At 43.1% G+C, this 25,241-nt stretch overlaps 2 protein-coding genes across 6 annotated transcripts; both read left to right on the forward strand.

Annotated features, from left to right (window-relative positions):
- The first annotated feature begins 635 nt into the window (after positions 1-635).
- idh1 (isocitrate dehydrogenase (NADP(+)) 1) lies at positions 636-7,756 on the forward strand. Of its 2 annotated transcripts, XM_026296113.2 has the most exons (9): positions 636-805; positions 1,594-1,724; positions 3,787-4,078; positions 4,788-4,890; positions 5,167-5,344; positions 5,444-5,595; positions 5,679-5,819; positions 5,899-6,061; positions 6,825-7,756. In XM_026296113.2, the coding sequence occupies exons 2-9, from the start codon at positions 1,603-1,605 to the stop codon at positions 6,916-6,918; spliced, it is 1,245 nt and encodes a 414-aa protein (XP_026151898.1). In that variant the 5' UTR covers positions 636-805; positions 1,594-1,602; the 3' UTR covers positions 6,919-7,756. The 2 variants fall into 2 exon arrangements, with proteins under 2 accessions (XP_026151898.1, XP_033180883.1); XM_033324992.1 differs by lacking the exon at positions 636-805 and having other exon boundaries at positions 1,541-1,724.
- A 1,252-nt stretch (positions 7,757-9,008) lies between these two features.
- On the forward strand, positions 9,009-24,283 carry epsti1 (epithelial stromal interaction 1). 4 transcript variants are annotated; one of them, XM_026296116.2, is made up of 11 exons: positions 9,009-9,277; positions 10,585-10,643; positions 10,729-10,812; positions 10,947-11,020; positions 11,137-11,220; positions 13,007-13,080; positions 14,094-14,181; positions 18,345-18,409; positions 18,772-18,971; positions 20,310-20,380; positions 20,509-20,648. In XM_026296116.2, the coding sequence occupies exons 1-10, from the start codon at positions 9,114-9,116 to the stop codon at positions 20,330-20,332; spliced, it is 915 nt and encodes a 304-aa protein (XP_026151901.1). In that variant the 5' UTR covers positions 9,009-9,113; the 3' UTR covers positions 20,333-20,380; positions 20,509-20,648. The 4 variants fall into 4 exon arrangements, with proteins under 4 accessions (XP_026151901.1, XP_026151900.1, XP_026151899.1 ...); XM_026296115.2 differs by lacking the exons at positions 20,310-20,380; positions 20,509-20,648 and adding an exon at positions 23,866-24,283; XM_026296114.2 differs by lacking the exon at positions 20,310-20,380 and having other exon boundaries at positions 9,011-9,277; positions 20,509-22,363.
- The last annotated feature ends 958 nt before the right edge of the window (positions 24,284-25,241 follow it).

The raw sequence follows: 25,241 nt of genomic DNA on the forward strand, positions 1-25,241 counted from the left end.
CTTATTTTATTTTGCTTTCCCTTTAGAATATATATATTTTTTGAAATTTCAAAAGTAATTTGAAAAGTATATTATTAAAATGGAACCATCTACTAAAATTTGAGGACATATCAACTTGAAGATAATGTGTTGATAAGATAATATAATAAAAGATGTGATAATAAATAATGATTATAAGATAATGTGGTACAGGGATGATATTTGTGTATAAGCTTTTTAAATATTTAAATGTTCCATCCAGGATATTTTTATTTCCAGTTATAAGACTTGTTGACCCATAACACACATGCAAATGGTTCAAGTGGGATTCGAACCTCCTGAGGCTGTAGCAGAACCACCTCCCCACCCTGCCGCCTCGGTGTAGGGTCTTTGATGAATATATATTTATAATCCATCCATAAGCAGAGGATGGTTTTAAAAAGAATAACCAAAATATATCGTGTGTCTGGAAATGGACATAAACCGAGTTTGAATGTTTTTCCAATGCCGCCATTCATGACAGAAAAACAGAATCAACCGACCAATCAGCGAACCAGGTTTACACGCCCCGCCCATACAACTACGCCCCATTGCTGTGTGGGCTAATCCGATTGGCTGTTAGGGCTCTAGCTCTCCACTGATTGGCCAACGGCTTGTCGGTGAGCTTGGGAGGAGGAAGCCGGGTCCCTGCAGCTTCTCCCGACGCCCGAACGTTTTTCAGATCAGTCTCAGTCCGGTGGTCCTGGGTCAGGTAGTCCGGTGAAACACATCTGTTCTCCTCCTCCTCTTACTGCTGCTTGGGTCGTGGACGTTTAAACTAAAGAAGGTAGGAGTTCGTTGCATGAAGCTGCGTTTACGGCGGAGCGGAGTCACGTCCGCACATCAGGGCCAGAAACACATAACGTTATCATTTAACCTAGAAACAGCTGTTCACACTGATTCTGTCATTTACTGAGACATTTACACAAAGTGTAGAAATATCTGCCAGGCTCGGACCGACCGTCTCAAGTCTCCTCCCCATCATGGGATCATCTGCGCACTTACGCAACCTTTGCACTTTCTCCAAAACAAAAAGACGCAAACCTGCAGGTTGTGAAAGTTTAACCCCAGCGTCAAAGCTGAGTATTAATGCAAACACGAGCTGTGCAGGATTACTGGTGTGGCTCCTCCTGGTTCATGTTCTCAATGAATTCATTCATTGAGGTTTTAGTGTGGGCTCATATAGCGTCAGGATCGCTACCAACTGTTTTTATTATTTATAGGCCAGTTATTGTCTCGACTATTTGATTTGTTTATGAAAAAGAAAAGCTGCAGACACATTTGAGAAGAAGAAACCAGACAATCTGAAAAATAATCATTATCAAAATGGATTCTGATTAATCCGTGTCACTTATTTTACTTCATAACGCACAAAAATGGGAGGAAACCTGCATCACAAGTTCCACACACAAGATTTTTCAATGTTCTTCTGTTTCATAGACCAAACAAGGAGTAAAAGAAACATCACACTGATACTGATGTATGTCAAACACATCTCTGACATCTTCTCTTCTCGTACCTTGTCTGTCTCTCTTCTTTGATTTTTACTTTTTTGTGCGCGTCCCCTGTCCCCAGGCTCTGAAGATGTCTCAGAAGATCAAGGCTGGTTCTGTGGTGGAGATGCAGGGAGATGAAATGACTCGCGTCATCTGGGAGCTCATCAAGGAGAAACTCATCTTCCCATACCTGGAGCTCGACCTGCACAGGTGAAGACGCCTCAGGGCAAAGTGCAGGAGACTGTCACTGGTACACCTGCAGTATTGACATGTCAGATTATGCATGCTGTGATTTACACACTCGTTTTCACGTGAAGTGAATAAGTGTAACTGTGGTGGCGTGTGGACCCGGGAGGTGAAGCCCGCTGGGCCTGAAAAACCAAAGAAAATCAAGTTACAGCTCCTGTAGTGCTGGGATTTCTAGTTTGACTTGTTTATGTTAAGCACCTCATGGAAAAGTGCCTGAGTTAGTTATAAATACAAGCCCATCTTGAGTCCTGTCCCCGACTAACGATGTGTAGTTGTTGAATATTAGGATTCTGCTGAAACTGTCTTCTCATTGTTATATCATTGATTTATTTAGTGATAAAGATGAAAAAGTTTAGTATAAAGTGACGACTTCATAGACTTTTCATACATTTTTGCTTGAAAAATCAATGATTGATCATATGATTCATCAATTATCCAAAGAGTTGCCTGGTGGTTGCAGCTGTGTGTTTGTAGCATTGTGCCACATGATGTCCCCTGTAATTATACGACAGCTCATCTGAGACAGATGACTGATAAGATATTATAAATCATCACTCAAATCATCTCTTGGTGGATATTTGTGAGTTAGCAGCTCAGGAGCACGTGTTCCTTCATGTGACCTCATTCCTCTTATCTCTTGCGTGAGCCTTGCAGTTGTACAGTGACGATCGGGTCCCATCCTTAAGACAGACTTTTTCTAAGAGGTAAAGGTTTCTGTTGGAAGAACATGTGACGTGTGGTGCAATAACCTGTCTGCTGAAAGAATCTGTCAAAGTGGAGGATCAGGCCACTCAACAAAACTCTAACCCTCGACTTTGCATTCAGATGCTTCCAGGACATTTTTCTAGAACATCTGTTAAACAGAGTGAGGGGGAGGCCTGAGAGCAGCTGCTCACATGAAAGAGCAGAACTGTGAAGAAGTGTACAGTGCAGGTTCAGTGGCCCCGTCAAAGCAAATGGATCGAACACACGAGAAACTAGAGCACTACATTCTTGTTGAGATCGAGTGTGATAAAAGCGCCTCCTCTCAGTGTGTCAGTTTAGTGCTGTCCTATTGTTGCTGCTTGGGTTTTGCCAGGAAGAAAGTGGGTAAAAGGTCGTGGCTGCTTTCGAACAAAGCTTGCGATTGCACAAGGAAGCCCACAGGGTGATAGTTAAAGGGAGCGACAAGCACATTGAGCTCAGTCTGATTCTCACATGACATGCACGCCCCTCCTCCTCTAACCAGTTTATTTCCAACAAGCTCCATTTATTTGCGCTGAAAGCCAATGATCACCGCACAGTCGACTCCTGGTTTGTCTTTTCTCTGCTGATCTCCTCTTCACTGCAGCGAGAAGATGAGTAGGAGGTAGATGGCAATGGCCCTACGTCGGAAATATAATGAGCTGAGATATGAAGCAAATTAAAGCCCCGGCAGCAATTTGAGCTGGAAGCTCTCACTGTCACTGCTTATTAATGTCATTCATGGCCTTTAACACAGTGATTATGTGTCACATCACAGCCATTGTACTTTAGCTCTGACCACCTACGCAACAAAAACAGCAGCATACGATCAGTTTTAGTGCTTCATTAGTTTGTGCTCCAGGGCTGCTGAGCAGTGCTGCATACTGAAGAGTCCATAATCACTCTCTTCTTGAAGCAGAGTGCTTCTTTATGGCGTCCCTGCCTCTGTTGTTGGGATAGTGAGTGGTCTCAGTGTCTGAGTTCTTCTTCCTTACATCTCTGTTCATTCTTATTATTATGAGGAAAGGGGTTTTATCTTCTGGCACGACTCAATGTTTCATATTCATGTGAAATTGTATTCCAACAATACCCAGGATCAACCAACTGGGCATCATTTTAATCCTGACAGTCACTTTGGCTTTTCTGAATTTTATTTTTACTTTCATAAATTTGATTATTCACAAACTACCTGATACTTATTTTAATATAAGAAAATAAAAAAAAATAGTGCAGGGATCAACGTACCTGCAGACATTCTGTCTTATTAATCTCTTCCATTATCCCATCTCTTCCTGCCCAGCTATGACCTCGGTATGGAGAACCGGGATGCAACAGACGACCAGGTGACGGTTGAGGCGGCGGAGGCGGTGCGTCGTTACAACGTGGGCATCAAGTGTGCCACCATCACACCGGACGAGAAGCGAGTGGAGGAGTTTAAGCTTAAGCAGATGTGGCGCTCGCCTAACGGCACCATCCGAAACATCCTGGGCGGGACAGTGTTCAGGGAGGCCATCATCTGTAACAACATCCCCCGCCTGGTGTCCGGCTGGATCAAACCCATCATCATCGGCAGGCACGCCCACGGAGACCAGGTACACTCAGTGTTCTTAACTTGTTTCTGTGGTTGGGGTGACAGTGGTCAGGTGTTTCCTCAGCTCAAACTGAACCAGACTGGGAAACGTAGCAGTTTTGTGTTTTTGATACTGTGCATTATGTTTAGATGTAAATGTTTACAGCTAAAAAACTATTTAAAGGAAACTAAAACGGCATGTCAACATTTAAGAGAAAATGTAGAAGTCCTTTTCTACAGTATATGTGCAGATGAAGTTTCTACCAACTCTCATATTATCTGACGGAGCAGTTGCAATTCCTGAAGCGCTGAGGACTATAATCTCACTGTCAGCTCATGTTTGTGAGGCGGTGACGTGGCAGGGCTGTCAGGAGAGAATCAGTTAATCATCATGTGTCCCCTGCTGTCTTTTGGACCACAATGCATTGCAACCTCTGGACAAGTTGCAGCAAGGGCTCACAGGTTGATGCATGCTGACACGTGGCACTTTGCCAAAGTCAACAGTTCTCTCTTAGGAAAGACGCTCAGGTGAGGTGTCATCGCTGCTGGTTACATAACATCCCTCAGCTGAGGTTTGCTTACTCAGTCCTCTGCTGAGATAATACAGTCCCCTCCTGCTGAGGTGTCCATGTGTACACTTGGATCAAACACCTTAAAAACTGCTTGTGATGATTAGCGAGTTTGAAACAGCCACTTATTAACCCTTTGTCTTTCTCACTGTGGCCCCACAGTACAAAGCCACAGACTTTGTGGTGCCCGGGCCTGGGAAAGTGGAGATGACCTACACGCCCACTAACGGAGAGCCAGTGAAATTTGTCGTCCATGAGTTTAAGGGTAAGAACACAGTGGGACTGACTCTCTTCTAATCCCAGCCAGGTAGGAAAGTGGGTCACGCTGCTGCTTGTATCATCACAAAGATGCCTCAGGTATGCAAAGATATGGCTAAGAGTAAGATACGGCTTAAAAATACCAGACGGACACTGAACTGACAGATTTTAAAAGACTGACTACTAACAACCAAACTGCAGCCAAAAATACTACATTTGAAACTAGAATAGTGCATGTGTGTGTGATGTGCTGTACCTGAGGTGTATATCTGTGTCTGTCCAGGCACAGGTGGTGTAGCCTTGGGGATGTATAACACAGATAAGTCCATCAGGGACTTCGCCCACAGCTCCTTCCAGATGGCTCTGTCCAAGGGCTTTCCTCTCTACCTCAGCACCAAGAACACCATCCTGAAGAAGTACGACGGTCGCTTCAAAGACATCTTCCAGGAGATCTACGAGAAGTGAGGACAAACATGCACAGTTAGACAGCTTCTGTCCGTCTGTCATTTAGAAGTACAAACACACATTAAAGGTACTGTCCATCCTCTTGTGTATCCCAGGGAATACCGTGCTAAGTTTGAGGCCAAAGGCATCTGGTACGAGCACCGTCTGATCGATGACATGGTGGCTCAGGCCATGAAATCTGAAGGAGGCTTCATCTGGGCCTGCAAGAACTACGATGGAGACGTACAGTCTGACTCTGTGGCGCAAGGTCAGACGCCCAACGTGAAAACACTACTGTGATAATAGAATCTGGTTTCTTGATGTCACTGTGGTTTCATGTGTCTGTCTCAGGCTACGGCTCCCTGGGCATGATGACCAGTGTGCTGGTCTGTCCCGACGGACGCACCGTGGAGTCCGAGGCTGCGCACGGCACCGTGACCCGCCACTACAGACAACACCAGCAGGGAAAGGAGACCTCCACCAATCCCATAGGTCTGAAAGTATTGTATACACCTGAGCATTCAGCAACCAGCCAAACGAAACTGACCAAAGCATGTCCTGTTTGCTGCAGCCTCCATCTTCGCATGGACGAGGGGCCTGCTCCACCGGGCCAAGCTGGACAACAACACAGAGCTGCGAGTTTTCTCTGAGGCGCTGGAGGCCGTTTGTATCGAGACCATCGAGGCGGGTTTCATGACCAAGGACCTGGCTATCTGCATCAAAGGGCTGCCAAGGTGAGTCCCAGAGTACCTGAGCCATTCAGTTATGTTGAAGTCGTCATGTTTTATTGGCTGTGATCGAACTTGATGATCAGGAAGCAGAAGTTGCTCTGAATTAAAACACAGCTGAGTTTGCTAATGTGTTAATAAAAAGGTAGAAAATACTGAACTTGTCAACTTGTTCAACCATAAACAGAAGCACAGTGAGCACAAGTTGACTACTTTCAGTTTTCAGAGGACGCAGGAGTTTCCAATGCACATGTCAAAAAATTTTAGGAAATTCTATTTTTCTAAAAGGGAACAGAAAGTCTATGCTGCTTCGAGTCGGCTCCTCACTGTGGCTGCAGTTTGGCTCTGTGCTCGTCCACATAAACAACGTGACACTGGTTGATGTTTAAACTATTTAAATGGTCATGTTCAACTCAAATGAATTATTGTGCAAGTGTGCAGCTCTAATGTGAACGCACAGTGTCTAAACCTGAGCAGTGAGTCTGAGCCTGGCTCCATTAGAAACATCTCCACATTACCGTCTCACCTTTGTCACTATAATGTGCAACGGCTTTGTTCAGTGCAGTGTTCGTGGCCTCATCATGTACATGAGTTTGTTTTTTTTAAATTCGTGTTAAAGTAAATCATTTCCTCTGCATTTTGCCCTTTTGTCCACACGTCTAACGTCTGTACCAGCTTCTCCTGGAGTAGAAACCCTGCAGTGACGCTCAGCACCTCCCAGAGTAAAGTTAAACGTACTCACTCCTCCCTGCTGTCCCTCTGTTTGCAGTGTGACGCGCGCCGACTACTTGAACACCTTTGAGTTCCTGGACAAACTCGCAGAGAACCTGAAGATTAAGCTGTCCAACCAGCCCAAACTGTGATCTCCACCCACAGCCCCTGCAGTTAAACACAGACACACACACACACACACACGTTCAAACACATGCTCGTGCGCACACAGACATTAACACAGTTATTGGAGGTCACAGGGGGAGCGTGGGTCCAGGGCTGCAGCCCTCCAACAGACTGAAACTAAGTGATTCCCTAAAGGAACCAGAGGTCGGATAAAGCAGGGTACCATGTCCAGAAGGAAGTGAGCTGGAGGCTTCTGATGCATCACAAAAAGCCCCATGTGGTGTGACATGAAAGTCCCCAGGAATGACACTGGGTCAGTGACCTTGTGCACCATAATTGCACTAGATCCCCTGAAGTGAGTGTGGTGTGTTGTCAGTTTGATCTGTACTGGACAGGGGACAGAATCAGCCTGCGGAGCCTCTAGAACCTCACTGCCTTATTCGTTTTGTATCAATGTCAGTGGTCCACTCGGTTCTGGTCATGTCCCACGTCTTGTAATGTTATAACAATACCTCAGGCGACACCATGTTTTAGTGCCAGTTACGAGGCAGAGCACTAGCACTAGTCAGTCTGTATTTCACTAAAGGAACCAAAACATGGTGCAGTGATATGCATCATGAAATACATCAAACATGGACTGGCTGTAAACAAATGCATTAAAACTACAATATTTTTGAAAGTTTGTACTTATCGACTTTACTATTCACATTTGTTAAAGAGGTGTATTTATTTGTCCTTCCCTTGTGTGTGTGTGTGTGCGTGTGTATTAACATCCATATGTCAACAGTGCAGCTGCTGGTTTATAATCATGACCTATATTTGTTTGTTTCCCCATAACTCAAAATAAATGACTATTGAACTATGGGTGGTGCTTTTTGTGAGTGTCTAATGTGATTATCACACCTTATCTGATAAAGTACATTCACTACATACTATGTATGTGAACAGTACACGCAGGGCACAGGCCACAAGAAAATCTAGTTTTCCATTAAACTAAACAGCAGTAACTTAATCCCAACAGCAGCCGAGCCCCAAAGATCCAAAAACGAAGAGAGGCAGATACGAAAATAATGACATTCAGTAGAAACTGAACTAAAGACTGGGGCTATATGAGAGACCAAGCAAGTCAAATAAAATAGAGCCAGCTCAATTTAAGGGTTTTACTAACCCATACTCATTAACTTTGGTGCAAACATGTGATGAAATAAAATGATGCAGCTCTTTTTCACCTGCTACAACCTGTGAATAACAAACATACTCAAAAGACATGAGGGGAACATCCACACGCAGCATTATCCAACAGAAACAACATAACTGTGACTATTTTCTCATCTAATCCACAATATTACGTTCTTCTGTACAGTATGTATTCATTTAATATATCTACAAGTATTTAGCAGAGTGTTTATAATTTAAGCTTGTTTTTAAAATACACACGTGTGGTTCAGTTACAGCTGGGACACTCACTAGGAGGCTGAACACCTTTATTCATAACAAGCTGTCAGCTCAGTACCAGGGGAAAGAAAACACCTAATTTGAGTTTGCACAGAGTTTGTGCAGATGAAATAGAAACAGATGAAATCTTTAAAATACTTAGGCTATTAAAAATTATGAAACATATTACTGATTACATATATTTTATCATGCCCACATTTTCCAAAGTGACAATGAAAAACTAATAAATTAATATAAATTAAACATCATTTCATCTGATTATTTTCATGGATGAATCTGTCATGAACACAAACTGGTAACACTTTCTATTTATGAGTTTAGTTTTATCTCCTTACCAGTTAATTACTTAAAGAATCCTTTGTCAGGGATCATCAACTGGACAGCAGGAACTGTCTGTTGGAAAACAGGTGTGTCACACAGGTATCTGAAATACAGAAAGAATAAAGAAAAACTATGATCAGGTGAGAAACATTTCTTTACTCACTCATTAATATGACTAATCACTAAATAACACTCACCTCTATGCACACAAAATTACAATTTGACCTTAAAACAACAGCATCGTCTGTGTGTGTGTGCGCGCGCACGTGTGTGTGTATTGTGTGGCTTGCAGCAGGTGGCGCTATTGCCCTGTGCTGTTTATGGTGAAGTGATTCTGGGGCAGTGGAGATGACTCGTGCATTACCCGTGTAAGAGAAAACCGCACTAAGAATAGGATCAAAACAACCGGACGTAGTTCTTCTCTGAGCCTGTCACTGCCTGGATAATGGATCCACATCAGACCCCAGGACACCACCTGGACTCCAGTAAACCCTCCCAGATAAAACACAGCATGCCAAGTGTGTATGGAAATGACCAAACGCCTGAGAATCCAGACAGAAATGTACCTGATAGTGGAAATCCACAGCCACCCAACAGACAGCCGCTGTAGTAAGTAAATCTTCATTTTGTCTGAAATGTCTGACACAAAAAGGCAGCGTTGCTTTTTAATGATAATCCAAACAAGTGTTTATTGTGTGCAGATCTACTGTCATGTTGTTTGTGTTATGTTTTGTTTTTGAGGCAGATTTTTCTATGAGCAAGGTGAATTATTGCTGTTTACTTTCACTTTCATTTCATGGGATATGAAACGATGCCTTCACTGTTTCTTGTAAATCCCAACTTTCTGTCTCCTGCAGCTACAAACAACAGGCTAATTCACTTTTTATTACACTGTGTAAAAAAAACAAAACGGGTTTGTCTTGGCAAGATGAAGCATTTTACAAAAATGGACTGCTAAAAATTATTTTGTAGGAATGTATCATATTTTATAAACTGATGAGTTTTTTATGCTGAATCCTAATTCTTGTGAAATAAACTAGTGCAGTAGAAGAGAAAACATTTAAATAAGCATTAGTTTATATTGATTTCCAGGTGATGTCATTAACACTGTGGGTATGTAGTCAGATGAAAATCAGTAACAGCAGAATCTAAACCAGTTTTGGTTCAGTGTAAAGTATCCTTACCTCAGGGGGGTTGTCAGGCTGGATTTCTCTTTATCTAAACAGAAAATACAGCATTACTACTGCACAGTTTGGCTCACAGGGAGTAAACACCACTGCACAGAGTAAAGACCAGCTGTATAACTGTTAAATCTTAGAGATAGTTTAGTCATCATGAAGATAGTACTAACATAGAGAACACTAAAACTCAGGTACAATGGACACAGGCAAACAATTATCAGATATGAGGCCAAAGTGAAAGACTCCCACCTGAACCTAATCCTCCTCATCACACCAGGCTCCTCCTCCTCCTCCTCCTCCTCCAGGCCTGCCCCTCACAGCAGCTTTGTCTAAAACCTTTCTGCATCTGTGCCAAAATGAGACCCAGAGTTGGTGCCGCTGGGCAAATTATACTTTTACAGTACATTATTCTGTTACAACAAAAAGACACATTTGTTTAATCTCTTCAACTGACACAAGCACGTTGTGCAGCCAAAGACCCAGAGGTTTGTTTAAGGTTCTTGATAAGATCCTAACTCAGTGTGATGTAACATAAATGAAGTGTAGGAACAAGCTGTGAACTGTTTACGAGTCTTAACAAACTGAAACTTTGCCTGAACACCTAATTAATCAGTGGAACCTGGATTATACCAAGAAATGACTCTTTTCATGCTCAGTGCTGCAGACACATTCGACTTCACAGTCACAATCCCACTGAGTACTAACAAACTCTTTGTGTCTGTGTCCTTGTCTCAGCTCAAATGGATTCACTATGATCCCACCAATTGAATCTCGACGAAGCCAGATGAAAATGAGTAGGCTGACACTGCTGCTATTCTCCCTATTATTTTGATTTATTTTATATTCCTCAAGTAATGAATGTATTTGTTGTTATTTTAGTGGCTCAAAAAGAAGAAGAGGACCTTCAGAGATGGAAAGAGACACACAGAGTCTCTGCTGTGCACGAGACTCCAGAGAAGCTTGGTAAACAACACACAGCATATCCCAACGCCTCTCAGCAACAAGTGCACCCAGTGCAAACTACAACAGCTGCTCCTGTAACACGTTAATTCTGCTGACTCACTGACACGGTGTGATCTGATGTTTGATTTATCAAGGTGGTGGCGTAACAATGGCTGCAGCTAGAGAGAAGCAATTTGAAGATCTGCGATGCGCTAAACTGCAGAAGAGGGTATGTGCTCTCGCATTTAGCACAGCATCATCGTGTTCATTCAAATCACATGCTCAATATTATTATTATTATTATCATGAGATCATTTATCGATTTATTCGCCTTGTTGTTTCAAGCTGAAGCAACAAGAGCTGGACAAGAAGAAGAGAGAGGAGGTGGAGAAGAAGCTGCAGGAGATGAAAGCCAAACAGAGGGAGAAGGTCAGACGGACATTTAAACAACATATATAGAGGAAGACTTATCTTTGACAACAGCATTACAATCTAAGAAAAACACATTTTCATAATAGAAAACACCCTTTGGGAATTAGTTTCACAATGAAGTGACAGTTGGCTGGTTTGGCCCCTTTTCTGTCCTTCACTTCCTCTCATCTGTTTAATTCAGTCAGCACAGTGATTTCCTGTCTGTCCCGTCAGGAATGTACTGCGCTCAGCCACTGGTCGAGAGTGTAGGTGGAAAGAAAAGCAGCTGTAGTTTAAAAAAAAAAAAAAAAACGCGGCACTTGCACTTGCACAGAACACAACATGTGGTTGAAGTGCATTATGGTCCATGAGCTCAGTATAAGGCAGCGTAAAGACGCTTGTTCTGTGACGGATCTTTGTGTTCCTACCTGCTGAAAATGCATAAAATGATGGGTAGAATAAAATGCATCTGCAAGATACAAACAGTGACACATGCAATAAAACTAAACAGGCTGCAAGTACAGCTCTGTGACTGACCATAATGAAAAACTGTGTTTCTGAAGGTCAGATAAAACTCCTTTGGCAGAGGTCAGAACCACAACCACTACCATTAAATGCCACTGGTTTTTGTTATCTCAGTGAGAAACATTATTTTGACCACTAGATGTCAGCAGAGACGCTGGTCCCTGGGCTCTCAGCGGCGTCCTCCCTCACACACCCAGCATTAACGCCCGACAACCACCTGATTAATGGTCTCGTGTGTGTGTGTGCAGCCGCCAGAGACAGCGCCTCACCCTGCTCTCAGACATGTTCTCCACTGGAGCTGGCCCCTGGTCTTGGTCTAATAGTGGTTAATGGACTGCTACAGTTGTGTGCAAGGGTGATTAATGCTGAAGACCAAAGCTTTATTCCACAGACCGTTGGCTGTTGCACCATGACCTCTATGAAGCCATAGGAATGTACTGGTAATCCAGTGAGCTGACAGATGCATGTGAGGCAGCCTGGTCTTGGTCTATAGACATGATCTAATCAGAGACGGGCAAAAACAACAAAACATCCTGGCCCACTTTGGTCTGGGAGAGGTTAGGATGCAGGCGCTGCGTTAATACCAAGTGGAGATTTATTAAATCTTCAAATCACAAATAGAGTTTGCTGCATGACTCAGCCACTGTCTCTGTCCTATAAAAGTGCACATGGTCAAGCTGCACAGCAGAGGTGCAGGACGACAACATCACGTCAAAATAAAATGCATCTCTCATACAAAGCTGTTGCTCAGATAGCCGGTAAACACAGTGACATGACGGGGAACTGAGAGGGATTTCCATAGTTCAGTGAGTAATAAATGTGTCATCCTACAAAATATCACATACATCTAAAAATAAAAGAGAGGAGGGTTTTTAAGAGGACGCTGACACACCACAGTGAGTGCAGTATAACGTTAATTCTTATGAACAGTCAGTGTTTTACATAAACATTGTAAAATACCACATCTCTTCATTCCTCTCTAATGGCGATTGTAGATACCATACCATCGTGTTATCATATGTCATGTTTTCTTGTCAAACACAAGTATCTTTGGAAGAAATCTGCATGTTATATCCGTCACCATCTGGAATTGATTCAGAATATTCTACCTCAGTTACTGCAGCCCATACATCCTGCTGAATAGTAAATGTGTTTTAACTGCTCAGTGCAACATTATTACAGCCACTAATCATTCAGATACATATCACACATGCCTGCTGGAGGAGCTTTGCATACCATGTGTCTGTCTGCTGTGTGAGTGCTGACTGATGCGTTGCAGGCTGAGCGTCTGAAGGAGAAGAAACACCAGGAGGAGCAGAGGAGGAGAGAGCAGCTCAGGCAGGATCACCTCAGGTCAGCCCTGGATCAGGTTCACTCAGGTCTTATCACTGTCACTGTGTGGTATTGTGTTGTTTTTGTGCGCCGTGCTGTAGATCTTAGCCGTAGCATCAGTCCACAGACCTTTACAAAGGGAGCGCTCGACATCTGATCCTCTGTTGACCTGTAATTATCAGAGGAAGTTTAGTGAGCTTGGCAGAAAAAGGGAAAACAGAGCATATCAGCTGTAAACATCAGGGAAAGTATAAAGACAGCCAACGTGGGGCTCACCTCTGATTGCTCCTATTTATCTTTTCACATTTGTAAGTAGATGCAGTGCCTGTTTTTACCTGGGAAGACATCATGAGTTGGTGACAGCTCTGTGAATCTCAGTGCTGAAGTCAGTCTGGTTACATGGGCACAGTGTTAAAGAGCTGATGTTTAGTAGGTATAATGTTTATTAGCACAAAACACACTGGAACATCATTGGTTTGTGGTCGACTGACAAACAGACCAAGTGCCAAACCACGTCTTTCTTAACTCCACTTGTCCTGGATTTGTCAAAGCTCCTCTGTTCTGTTCTCACACTCTAACACTGACATGCTTTAAAAAAAAAATAGTGGAATGCCCCTTTAACTGGATACGATATTGGATTCACAGACTGATTATGCACAAAGTTTCGTGCCATATATCAGACCATATTCTCCAGCAGTGCATCAGGCCACTTTAAATGAATTACCCTGACAGTCATGACGTTACAGGAATATTATCCACACTCGGCTCTGAGGCAAATTGCTTGTCGAGTAGCATCTCTGGCTTCCTGACAAGATAAACAAAACAAGAGACAGCAGACCAGAGTGTGAACTGGGAGAAACAATGGAGACATTTAGAAACAGGGGCTCAGGGGATCTGACGCTTGTGGAAGGAAAGAGAAAGTCAGAGAGGGACAAACAAAGTCGGTCGACCATTTGGCGCTGTCAGCTTCTCAACCCTGTGGACCGTGTCAGTAAATGTGTGAACACGCAATGTGATGTGTGTGTTTGTTGCAGGATGACTGACAGATTTCTGCAGAGGTTCGAGAGCAGCAGAGTCCCAGGCCCACAGGCATCCAGCAGTGCTGCACACACTTCATCCAGGGTGAGCCAGCAGCCACATACTGTGTGTGTGTGTGTGTGTCATGTTGTTGTTGTTTTTTTTTAATAATTCAGAGTTCAGAACAAACAAATTGGATCAGTGAGGCTGCAAATCCACCTGGACGTCTGTGTCTCATTACGAGTTAATCAGATTATAGATTATCTTGTCCTGTTAAACCTGGTCCAGAAAAAACGTTTAATTCATCTAATTGCTCATCAGGTTTTATTGTGGCCCAGGAAACATTCTTAGTGTTTCTGATTGTAATTCAGTTTCTAGTAAGAATAGAAATTCTGGTGTAACAAGTCCATCTATAGGCATGAAGCTGAGATTTGATCATGACCAACAGGAGGAGTGTGTGATGTTTGATGGCACTGATGAGAAGGTAGACAAGAGTGAACAGGTTGACTGGGGCAGCATCAGAGCCCTGGTCTGGGATCAGGCCTGCAGGGCAGGTGTTGCTCCATCTCTGGCACTTCTGACCAACCCCAGGGGACTGAGAACGATGCCTAATCTCTGACCTGATTCTCACTCCACATGAGGAGGTGAGATCCAGACCGTAATGGTCAGAACCAGCATGATTTCAGTAAATGTTTGCAAAAAGGGGCTGCAAATGTTCAGATTTCGTTCCCAGGCTGCCCTCGCCCTGCAGGGCTGTGCAGGTTTGTGCCACAGAGCCTGATTGAGACCCTCTTGTTTCTGGATACATCAAAACCAATCACGCCTGTACACACTCACACTCATCAGTGTGTGTTTGGACATGGATGTCTCTGAATGCACATGCTCTTCCAGGGGTCCCAGGGTTCAGTGTTGAGTCTCTGTGGCTGTGGGGTCAGAGACTGAAGCTCTGCTGTAACTCACACTGATAGATCTGCCTTTGTAAGCTGTTTTCTGAGTAAATACTCCAGGGTGCGGAGCATTCATTGTCCAGGGCTGTGCTGGTATTAAGCAGCAGGGTGGGATGAGGAGTCCGATCCCCCTGCAATTATCCCCTGGTCAGAGCCGGGCCACACAGCAGCGCAGGAAGCTCAAGCTTGAGTAAAAGGAAGTGTAAACACAGGAATCGACCACTGCCTTTTCCTCTCTCTGTCCTCTCCCCTGCCTCTTCATGTTGTCTGACCAGCTGTCTGCTCCCTTGGCTCTCTTTTGTTTTCACTGCTTCCTTTTGTCTTTTCCCAGCCTCTCTTCCTTGGTTTTGTTGGGAGGGAAGGAGTGGAAGGCTAGCAGAGTTCAAGGGACTTCCCAGAGTTCACACTGAGCAGAGACACAACATGACACGACTGTGATGATCCTGCGAGAAACAGAGCAGAGTGGAATAACCTGCCTTGGTGAAAGTACCTGGAGGAAACCCAGGCTCCTCAGCAGCCAGCCCCTGATTGGTCAGCGGCATCCACCCGCTCTCACCATGAATTGCTTTCCTTTTAATTACTATTCCTTTTTGAGTGATTGCTGCTAGAAATCTTACAATCAACGTGTCTTGAAAAGGTCACAGCTATCCATGCTTGAGAAGTGATTTATGAGCGGGTGCTGACAGCTTCTGTCAAAGTGAAAGACAGTGCTAACAATGTGTGTGCTTCTCCACCCAGCCAGTCGGAGAAGGAAACAGCCTGAGGACATGCCGCAGCCCTCGCTCTGATCCTCTCAGAGCCTGGTGCTGCACATGGTGACTGACAGCGCCGGTTAAACTGCGCACACAGCTTCCTGCCGACAGAGGACATGTTTTCGGTCGGGGGGTTTTCTCCCTCTCTCTCTTTTCTCACACAGACCTGATGTTGTAAATCTTTCACCAGACAAGCTGGTGGTGAAAAAGAGACAGACCCTGGGTCAAATTATGGTGCTGGAAGAAACAGAGAGCAGGCAGTTACAGTAAGAAGTCGGTGTAAAACAGACAGGATGAACAGATGATACCAGGGTTACAGACAACACTTTGGCAGCAGTCCTCTCCTCTCCTTTGGTTTGGTCTCGTTTTCACCTCTACTCACTCTTTCTCGTTTTCTGACTTTCTTCTCTTTCCTCTCGTCTAAACTCGTCATCCTCTCATGCGTTATTTGTGTCCTTTCCTTTCTTCCCATGCCAGTCTCTCCTTCCCTTTTCTCTCTCCTTCTTTCCTCTCTTATCTCCTTTCCTTTCCTCCTACCCTCTTCTTCTTTACCTTCCACTCCCCTTCTCATCTCCTATCATTTCCTCTCCTCCTCCTCTTCTCTCTTCCTCCTCCTCCCTTCCTTTTCTCATACCCCTCTCTCCTCCTCCTCCTCCTCTCTCAGGCTACAGTTCTCAGATAGACGTCACAGATTAGGAGATGAAAGCTTGTGGCTTCGGAGGAGCAAAAGTCAAACTTCTTGATGTGGTTCTGAGCAGGACTCTGGGATCTGTTGTTCTTTCTGCTGTGGCTCCATAAGACAGATTGATCTCTCCTTCACATCCTCTGTTTGTGGGTGTGTGTGCTGTGTATACATTTGTGATGTGTGTGAGTGGGAGATTTTCTGCTGAGCTTTGATGGGAGCCCAGAGCAGCACAGGTGGGCTGTGTGTTTCTTCTTCCTCTCATGCCATCCTAAATAACCGCCTTTATGAAAACAGAGCCTGCAGGCTGGAGGTGTGTGTCTTCGAAAGCTGCTTTTCGCCTGTTGACATCAAATTTATTATTTGGGAAGTCTTGCAGAATTCGTCATTGGCCCAGCCAGTCGACGATGTCCCTCCTCTTCACTCCGAATCTCTTTGATTATTTGGCTGCATGTTTTTGTCCTGCTGACTGATGAAATGTTGTTTCAGTGAGTCTTGATGCACCTGCATTTTTCCTGCAGTGAAACCATCAATAAATGCCAGCTGCCATACACGTCAAAGCCCCAGCAGAACCAGCAGCAGGTTTGACAGATGAGCTTTATGCTGTGGGTCACGAGCTGTCCTTCCTGTTTCTGAGGTTTGAGCTGAGGCCTCGGAGCTTCTGATCGTGACATTTTTCTCTTGATTACTGGCGAGGAAACATTCGCCTACAGCCTGGAGAACATTCTTGCTATGCACATAAACATAAACATAGTTTTCTTCATCATGCAAATGATTTTCCACAGCATTCATGTGCTCATCAGTCTCGCTTCATCACTGTCACGTGCAGGGCTGTATCTCATGCAGTTCTTGTCATAACCTGACTGAAATTAGAACTGAGATGTGGCACTTCAATGCAGTACTCTAAACCACAATGTCTATTTATCTATCTATTTATTTATTTTCCTGCAAATGTGCACATGTGAAGTTTTAAAGGAACATAAATGTAATAAAAGAGTCATTGTTAATCATAAGTTAATCACATTACTGCCAATATATCAATATAGTGGAACTCAAATTTGTCAAAGAGAAATCTGTGATGATCAACAGATGAAGACTGAACAGGTAAAGACTCCAGTGAAACCTGCAGCTCTATAGGCTTCTTCATCAGGAGTATTTACTACAGCCCAATAAGTACAGAAGCATACTGCATTCACTTGAGGAGGGGAAAAAATCTGTTTTTATAAGATAAAGTTCTGTTTTTCTGAGAGGAAAAGATATGTTCTGTTTTTACAAGATAACGTTCTGTTTCTCTGGGAAAAAAAAAGTTCAGTTTTTAGGAGATAACGTTGTTTTTCTGAATTAACTTTAGAGAAAAGCTGTGACATACATACATAAATCCTGCAAGAAGCTGGTGCCTGCTGTTAATGGAAGTAACAACGCTGCATCAGTTCAGTTCAATCAAGTTTTATTTTGCTTTGGGTTTAAGAGGAATACTCCAGCCTTTAAGTTACATAGATGTTTGTCCAAATATCATATTCCACGTAACAGCTCTCCTTGGTCTGAACAGGTTCTGGTAGCAGTCCCATTCTGCACGCTGCCATATCACCATTCGTGAAAATCCGTCTATTGTTATCTATGTTAATCTGTGTAGGCACGTAGGCAGCCTGAATGCGTTTCAGCTTGTATCCATGCAGCATATTGTCCAACTGATCCTGGAGAAACACTGTAATGTCCAGCAGATCAGCTTTTCAGAACATTTAAAAAAAAATTTAAAAAACTTATCAGGTAATACTGATAAGATGGTATTTAGGCTCGTTCTCAGTTCCCAGGTTACATTGCACTGTCAGCTATCTTTATAATTTGTGTGCACTAACGCTGGTGTGACTGATCCTCTGTATCTGCCAGAGTGAGGCCATGGAGACAACACAGGGAGGGAAAAGTGTGAGAGACGTACAGCTGGAGCACAAGAGGTATGAACATTCATCTTTACAATTTAATCAGCTTCTGTCTAAGACTCTACTATGTAAAAAGAAAATAACTGACCACATCGGTGAGTAAATGAATCAGAGGTGTTGGCTGAGGACTCTGCTCGGTGGAAATAAACAAATGTAAGAAACTACGCAGAGAAAAATGAACTCAACAAGATTAATCTGTTGTTCTATTCATTCTTTTGGAATCAAACCAGTGGGGCCAGGTCTGTGAATGTGAAGAGGCTCTGAGCAGTTAACCATATTTTAGTGGGTGTGGAGGTTCAAAACGCCGTCAAACACATCCCACTCTGCCGCCACTTAAAGTTGTAAAGCAGGATATTAGATTCATCTTATTTTGACAGGGTGAACTCAGCCTTTCTGGATAAACTCGAGGGTCGAGGCAGGAATGAAGACGTAAAACAGGAAAGTGTTTGGGAGGCGGCGTTTCCCGGTGTGGCCTCTGAAGACATTAGACACCCATCCACAACTGGACAACAACCCATCCTCACTCACCTGAAACCAGATCCAGAGCAAAGCAGCTCCAACTGGACACAGGAAGTCGGTGAGAATGGATGTGTGAATATTCCTCTGTGTGCCTTTTCTCATGCCTTTTTTTTTTTTAAAACAATCTGGTTAACCAAACTTAAATCACAGTGTGAAAAGAGTTGCCCACCTCATCCTTTCTGACAGGACTGTGACTGTTTAGTCTGCATTAAATCAAAGGCTTTACATGCTTTCAAAAAAATCTAAGCAGCAATTTATGCGCGGTACAGTGATACTGTAGTTCCTGGCATTTAAATCCTGCTGTAATTTGTTGGAAATGTATGTGTCTCTACAGTAAGTGTGAGCAACAAAGTGCTTCCCCCTCTTTCCTTTACTTACTACGTGTTAAGCAAGATATCAAAACAGATTCTAAGAGCGAGTTCATAAAAGAGACAAACACTCACTGTGTGTTTTAGGCTTCTGTCAATCACTGGGGAAAATTCTGCAGCACCACTGAACCAGGGCCAGACTGAGCCTTGGCCTGCAGCCCGACACGTCAGCACGACCACTCACGCTCTTTCATAGTTGCCATTGACTGACAGATTGACTGGCTGCCATGCACCTTCGCATACCTGCCATTAACAACACCAGAAAGAAAACAAACACAGGATCTTCATTGTTTACTGAATATTTCCTGCAACTGCACATGTGCACTCAAGTTAAAATCGCTTTCAAACCATCGCTTAGTTATTTCCTCAACTAATTAATTCAATTACTTAGAGCGTGCAAATTTCTTCAGAGTATCTGATTAATTGATTGATTGATTGTTTGTGTCTCGGTCACTTTCTTTGTTGGTGTGAATTTAAAATCCTGTGATTTGTCAGTCACTTCGATTGAGTGGTGAAGTCTGGACAGGTAAATGTGTGCAGTCATTGGGAGTACAGATTGGCATTGGCCTATCAGAACCGGTAACGGGAGATGAAAAGCTGCATTCCAGTTGTTTTTTTTTTTCCAGCCCAGTTATTTCCAGTTTATGAGCCATCCTCTGGCTCCTGCCCTACATCTCCATAGCTTTTCATTCCTGACTAACTGCCCATCCGAACACCAGCCACAGCGATTTCACCAGTTTGAGGTTAAAGTTAAAATACCCGAGAACATTTCAAACCTTCGGTCCTGGCGTTTGTCTTGTGGGCACAATTCTGCATGTTGGAATCCCACAATATCCTTTATCCATCTTCGGCTGCCTTCGTCAGCCCCGGTCTATATTTTACCAGCGTGCTGATCAGGTCTTTCCGTTCTGTCCGTTCCTTGACAGCATGGGATGTTTCAGGGAAGAGATGCCAAAATGGCCAGAGAGGAGAGTTATACAGGAATGACTACAGACTCAAGAATCCCACTTTTCGTTTTCTGCCTTTAGTGCATTTTCAATCGAACAGCTGAGGAAAGAGCATTGCAGGGATTGCCTCACAGCATCTGGTGACTAATCAAGTGTGTAAACTTTCGACAAATCAAATTATATCCACTCAAAGACAATAATAAAAAAAACATGATGTTAAGATGAGCATGAGAAATCATCGGCTTCTGTGAGATTTACTTCCCTCCTGTGTGTTTTCCAGACCTGGAGCCTGGAGACTATGACTGGGCTTTGATTAAACTGATGAACAGCTTTCCAGAGTTCAGCAAAGTCTTCCTAGAGGACATCCTCAACCAGTGCGGCCGCGATTACGAGCAGGCCTACGAACTACTCAACTGCACACTGCATTGAAATTATGATGCATTAAGTCGGATTCAGACTCTTCTCTATTCTGTGTTATCAAAGGAAGTAGTGATGTATTGTCCGTCTTTATATACATTCTATGGGTGTGGTTCAACATCCACCATCATTATTTGACCTAGAAACTGAATCAGCTTCTTTCGCCACATCCAAACAGACATTCCTCAGAAAATCCTCCACAAACAATATTAGCTACACGTTGAAGCTGTAGATCAGAACTTTCTAAACTGACAACAACCACATCACTTCACATCGTGCCGTTGCAAAGCTGCCATAAAGCCTCGTTAGATAATGCTAGCTTTGTCCCAACCAGGCATCGGTAGTTCCCGTCGTAGCTTAAGGAACAGGGCGGGATGGCAGGGGCAAAGAGCAGGAAGGAGGGGTCTAGGGTGTTTGGGGGTTTAAGTTTGAGTCATTAGACCCTCAAGTGGCTGAGAAGACAATTGTCTAGAGCAGCTTCACAAGAATATGCCTAAAAAATTCCCTAGGTCGGTGGTGGATAACTGTAACTGCATTGATGTTTACCTACAGACCAGCACGTGCTTCTGGTGATCTGTTTTTGATTATCCTGTTAATCACTGAGTGTCTTGTATTTGTCTGCATGCACTGGTGAGTCACGCCGGGATTTTGCCCTGACATGGAGTTAAATTGATGTTCGTTTTGACCAGTTTAGTCAAAGGTCATCGTCATGACTCATAATCTTTAGATCATATTTAATTAAACCAGCGTGTGCAGATGGAAGAAAGCTCTGCCCAAACACACGATGCCTTTTGTTTATCTTATAATCAAAGCTGTGTCACGTATCTATAGCAGGATTCCTCAGAACAACAAACAATGCAAATCCAAACAGGATTTTATATAGGAGGGTTTTTCATAATCAGCTTCAGAGTCATAATAGCTTTAGAGGACCACAATAAAAAAACCTTGTTAACTCTCACTGTTCAAGCCACATCAAACTTTCCCCTTTCATCAGTGTGTTACATCCACCTGGGTGGGGTTTCCAGGTGGGCAGTGGGCACGGCTGTCACCTGATCAAACCAAGAAAGAAGAAAGGTCGGTGGCTTCTAACATGGGGGACTAAAGAAAAATCCCCTTCTTGTACTTCAGCATGAAGTCATGCGGAGACGTTTTAGTGCTGATGTCATTCAGCAAATTCCTTCCCTCTGCAGATTAATAAGAAACTCTTTGTCACGGCCATCTACTGTAACTAAGAAAGGACATGTCTTGGTAAGGTGTTGGCATATTTGAAAACATCATTTTATAGTCTATATTTCTAAGAGATTTCCTAGAAAGAACAAAGTATGGTACGGATTAGAGGGAAAACTGTTTAGGAAAATCTCTTATGAAAAACTTCATTTTTCATCTTGAATTTCACAATTTCCATGTCCAGCTGACCTGCTATGCAGCGACCGAGACACTCCAGGGTCCAGGTTAAATAATATCAATGTCAGTTTGTTTCTTACCAGGAAAATTCAAATGAAATTATTATAACAGACATATAATACCCTGTTATCTTTGTCATATTTTATTATTCGTCTGCATGCTAATAAAAAAAATCTTAAAACTTTGTGACATTATGTTTTTAGACTTCATAACATCTGTCCAAGGACTACAGAGGAAAATGAGCTTTGCTGTTTAATTAATGTGCACTGTCCCTTTTAATGAAACGAATAATTAATGGATTTCATTAGTGATTATCAGATGTATTGGCAGTCACTTGTTAGAGGTTTCCCTGTCTTTCCAGTCTTCACACTAAACTAGGCTAAGCCCCCCTCCCAGCTCGTCCATTCACAGATGTGGGAGTGGTATTACTCAGTCCACATGCTTCCTGAAAAACACCTGAACTTGTCTGTGTGCACGTGCTGCAGACTTGTGTGCAGACTTGTGTGCAGGTCGTGATACTTATGTGGTGTTTATGAGAAGAAAACTGGGCAGTTGCTTCTTTGTGTCTAAATGAGTCATTTATTCAGCCAAGTCCAGTGTTGAAGCAGAAGGTAGCGTGACGTCTTTAGGGATTAGGGAGGATGGTCAACAAAGTGTGTGACTTATATATCATGGGAAGCACCGCACCACACCAGAAAGTTAATTAGGGAGAAAATTTCACTCAGCTGTTCTATTGTTCAACTTGCTAAAACCAGTTTGCATCTAGCAAATGTTTCCTATATTTACTTACAACACAGCTGAAGTCATGAGGTCATGTCTGGGCCCAGTTTCTCCAGCTTCTGTATCACTGTGACCTCTAGGCAAAACACTGATTACAGACAAAACTACAGCTCCCAGCCAAAAAAAAAACAAAAAACAAAAAAACACACACATATATATATATATATATTAACCATGGTTTAAGTTATGTCCAATAAAATGTCCTTCTAAAGTCATTTTCTCTGCTTTCTAGTTGGAATCATTGCTGTGTAGAAATGTCTGTCCTGGTGTTATTACAGGTATGAAAAGGCAGGCCCCACTGGGGTCAGTCTATAGCCAGGACACACTGTACCACAGCAATGGATGAATAATAAAGTAATCTATGTCAATAATACACTGCCAGCACTGAGAGGTCTGAAAGGACCAGGTAAAGCAACAGCTGCAGCTCAAAATGTGGCAGGAAGTAAAATAAAGAGCTAAACAGATGATTAAGCAGATCTGGCCCAGGAATACAGCTGCTCAGAGAAAGTACAGTGGGTTGTGTCTCTAAACATGGATGGATGAGATGGACTTTATATCCTGAATGAAAAGGTTGGGAACCACTGCATTAGCCAAAGACCCTTGACATCTAACACAGTTATTGGATCAATAGTTAATATAGAAATATTAGTTACAGAAGCTTTACTTACTATGAGTCAGTCTAGAGTGTAAATTTACATTATTCACTATCATTTTAAAATCAGATGTATGGTTTTATGTTTGCTTCTTCAATCATAATTAAATAATTAACGGAAAAATTCTTTTTTTCAGTACAAGATCATATATTTATCTTTAACAGTGACATATTTCTACTCGAGATGAGTAAACAGAATGAGTGTGATTAATTTTTTTTGTTTACATGAACTCACCCCTCCTTTGTCGTCATCATATCCTAAATGTACATGCCACCCCTGTGTGAGCACATTCATTCATTCACCTTGTGTGTGTGCACCATGTGTTTGTCCTGCTGCGATTCAACCCTGCATTTTCATGTTCTTGCTCAACGTTCTCCACTTAGGTACTTCCCCGCCGGACTGTTTTCACCACTGACTAATCCAGGCAACCAGAAAGAGATCAGACTGAAGGAGGAATCTGCAGAAAATTAATAAATCTTCAGAGAAAACCAAAACTGTGCAAAAGGTCAGAAAGTCCCAAGTAAGACTCAAACTTCATGTTTATTATCACGACTGACATTATGAGTCAAACAATGCTCTCATCCGAATATCATAGTCCAAACAAGATACAAGAAATTACAAGCTGTTGTGCAAGTGAGCATGGTAAAGTGAGGCTATACATAACAATCATGATGCGGTATGTTTTTGTCCATGTTGCAGTACTTAACAAACCACTCAACAGATGAAAATGTGTTGTCAGTAGACAGGGCTGGAGCCTCTTTGTTTGCCATCATAATAAACTTTCTGTAACCTCCACTGCTTAGAAAAGCACGTTCACTAGAAAAGCAGCCATGACAAGGCCACTCAACAGTCTGAGTGACAATTCCCACACCACACCACTACACTGCAATTAAAACTTGAACCAGAGTATCACAGTATTGCATGTGCACCACAGTCCAGTCAAAGACACGTCCAATAGGTGAAAAACCTTTAAGTGTACACTCGGGTGACAGTGAGGGAATAAGGAGCGGGTGTGCAGGGCAGAATCAGGTGATAGGGAGCATGGGGAAAGTTCAGTTTGGCTAACAACAGCAGTCCAGAGTTAAACCATAGTGTTTTATCAAACATGTCACTGTCACACAGCACACACTTCCACAGCAAACATGAAGAGCTTGACGACCTGAATGAATATTTAACTTAAATTCATCAGGTGACCACAAGCACAAGCCTGTAACTGCTGGATGTGTACATAGCCACCTGTTCGAAAAGAAGTTTGCCATATTTACAAGATGCTGATATGTCGGTGTCTGTAGCTTGACTGGCTCCAACCCTGTCGCCCCAAATTTTAAATAAATAACTCTCTTGTGTCTAATCAGCATCTTCTTCTATCAGTCAGAGTTTCCTACAGCCTGACTGTAATCTTTGTGTAACTTTAAACGTGTAGTTTTAGGATACCTCAACCATTCATGAGTCATTTTGGAACAGCCTGATGAGTGACCTACTTTGGCCTCTAGGTATGAGTTTGTGTTTGTGGTTCGTACATGTGGAACAATTGGTTTTGAACACACACTCTTGAGAGGAAGATGTTTGGTCCAACAGCAAAGGAGAGGAAGAAGGGGGCAGGTGCAGGAGGTGACAGATTGTTTGCCAGGGATTCAAAGACGAGAGGTTTTTGCCTGCACAAAATCCAAGCTGCACAAAACCAACATGTTTGACACATGCATTGCACTGACACATGTGGGGGTGGACACACAAAACACCCACTTGGCTCCCAGCGGCG

The sequence above is a fragment of the Mastacembelus armatus genome, chromosome 21 (assembly GCF_900324485.2).
Source record: "Mastacembelus armatus chromosome 21, fMasArm1.2, whole genome shotgun sequence".
Taxonomy (NCBI): domain Eukaryota; kingdom Metazoa; phylum Chordata; class Actinopteri; order Synbranchiformes; family Mastacembelidae; genus Mastacembelus; species Mastacembelus armatus.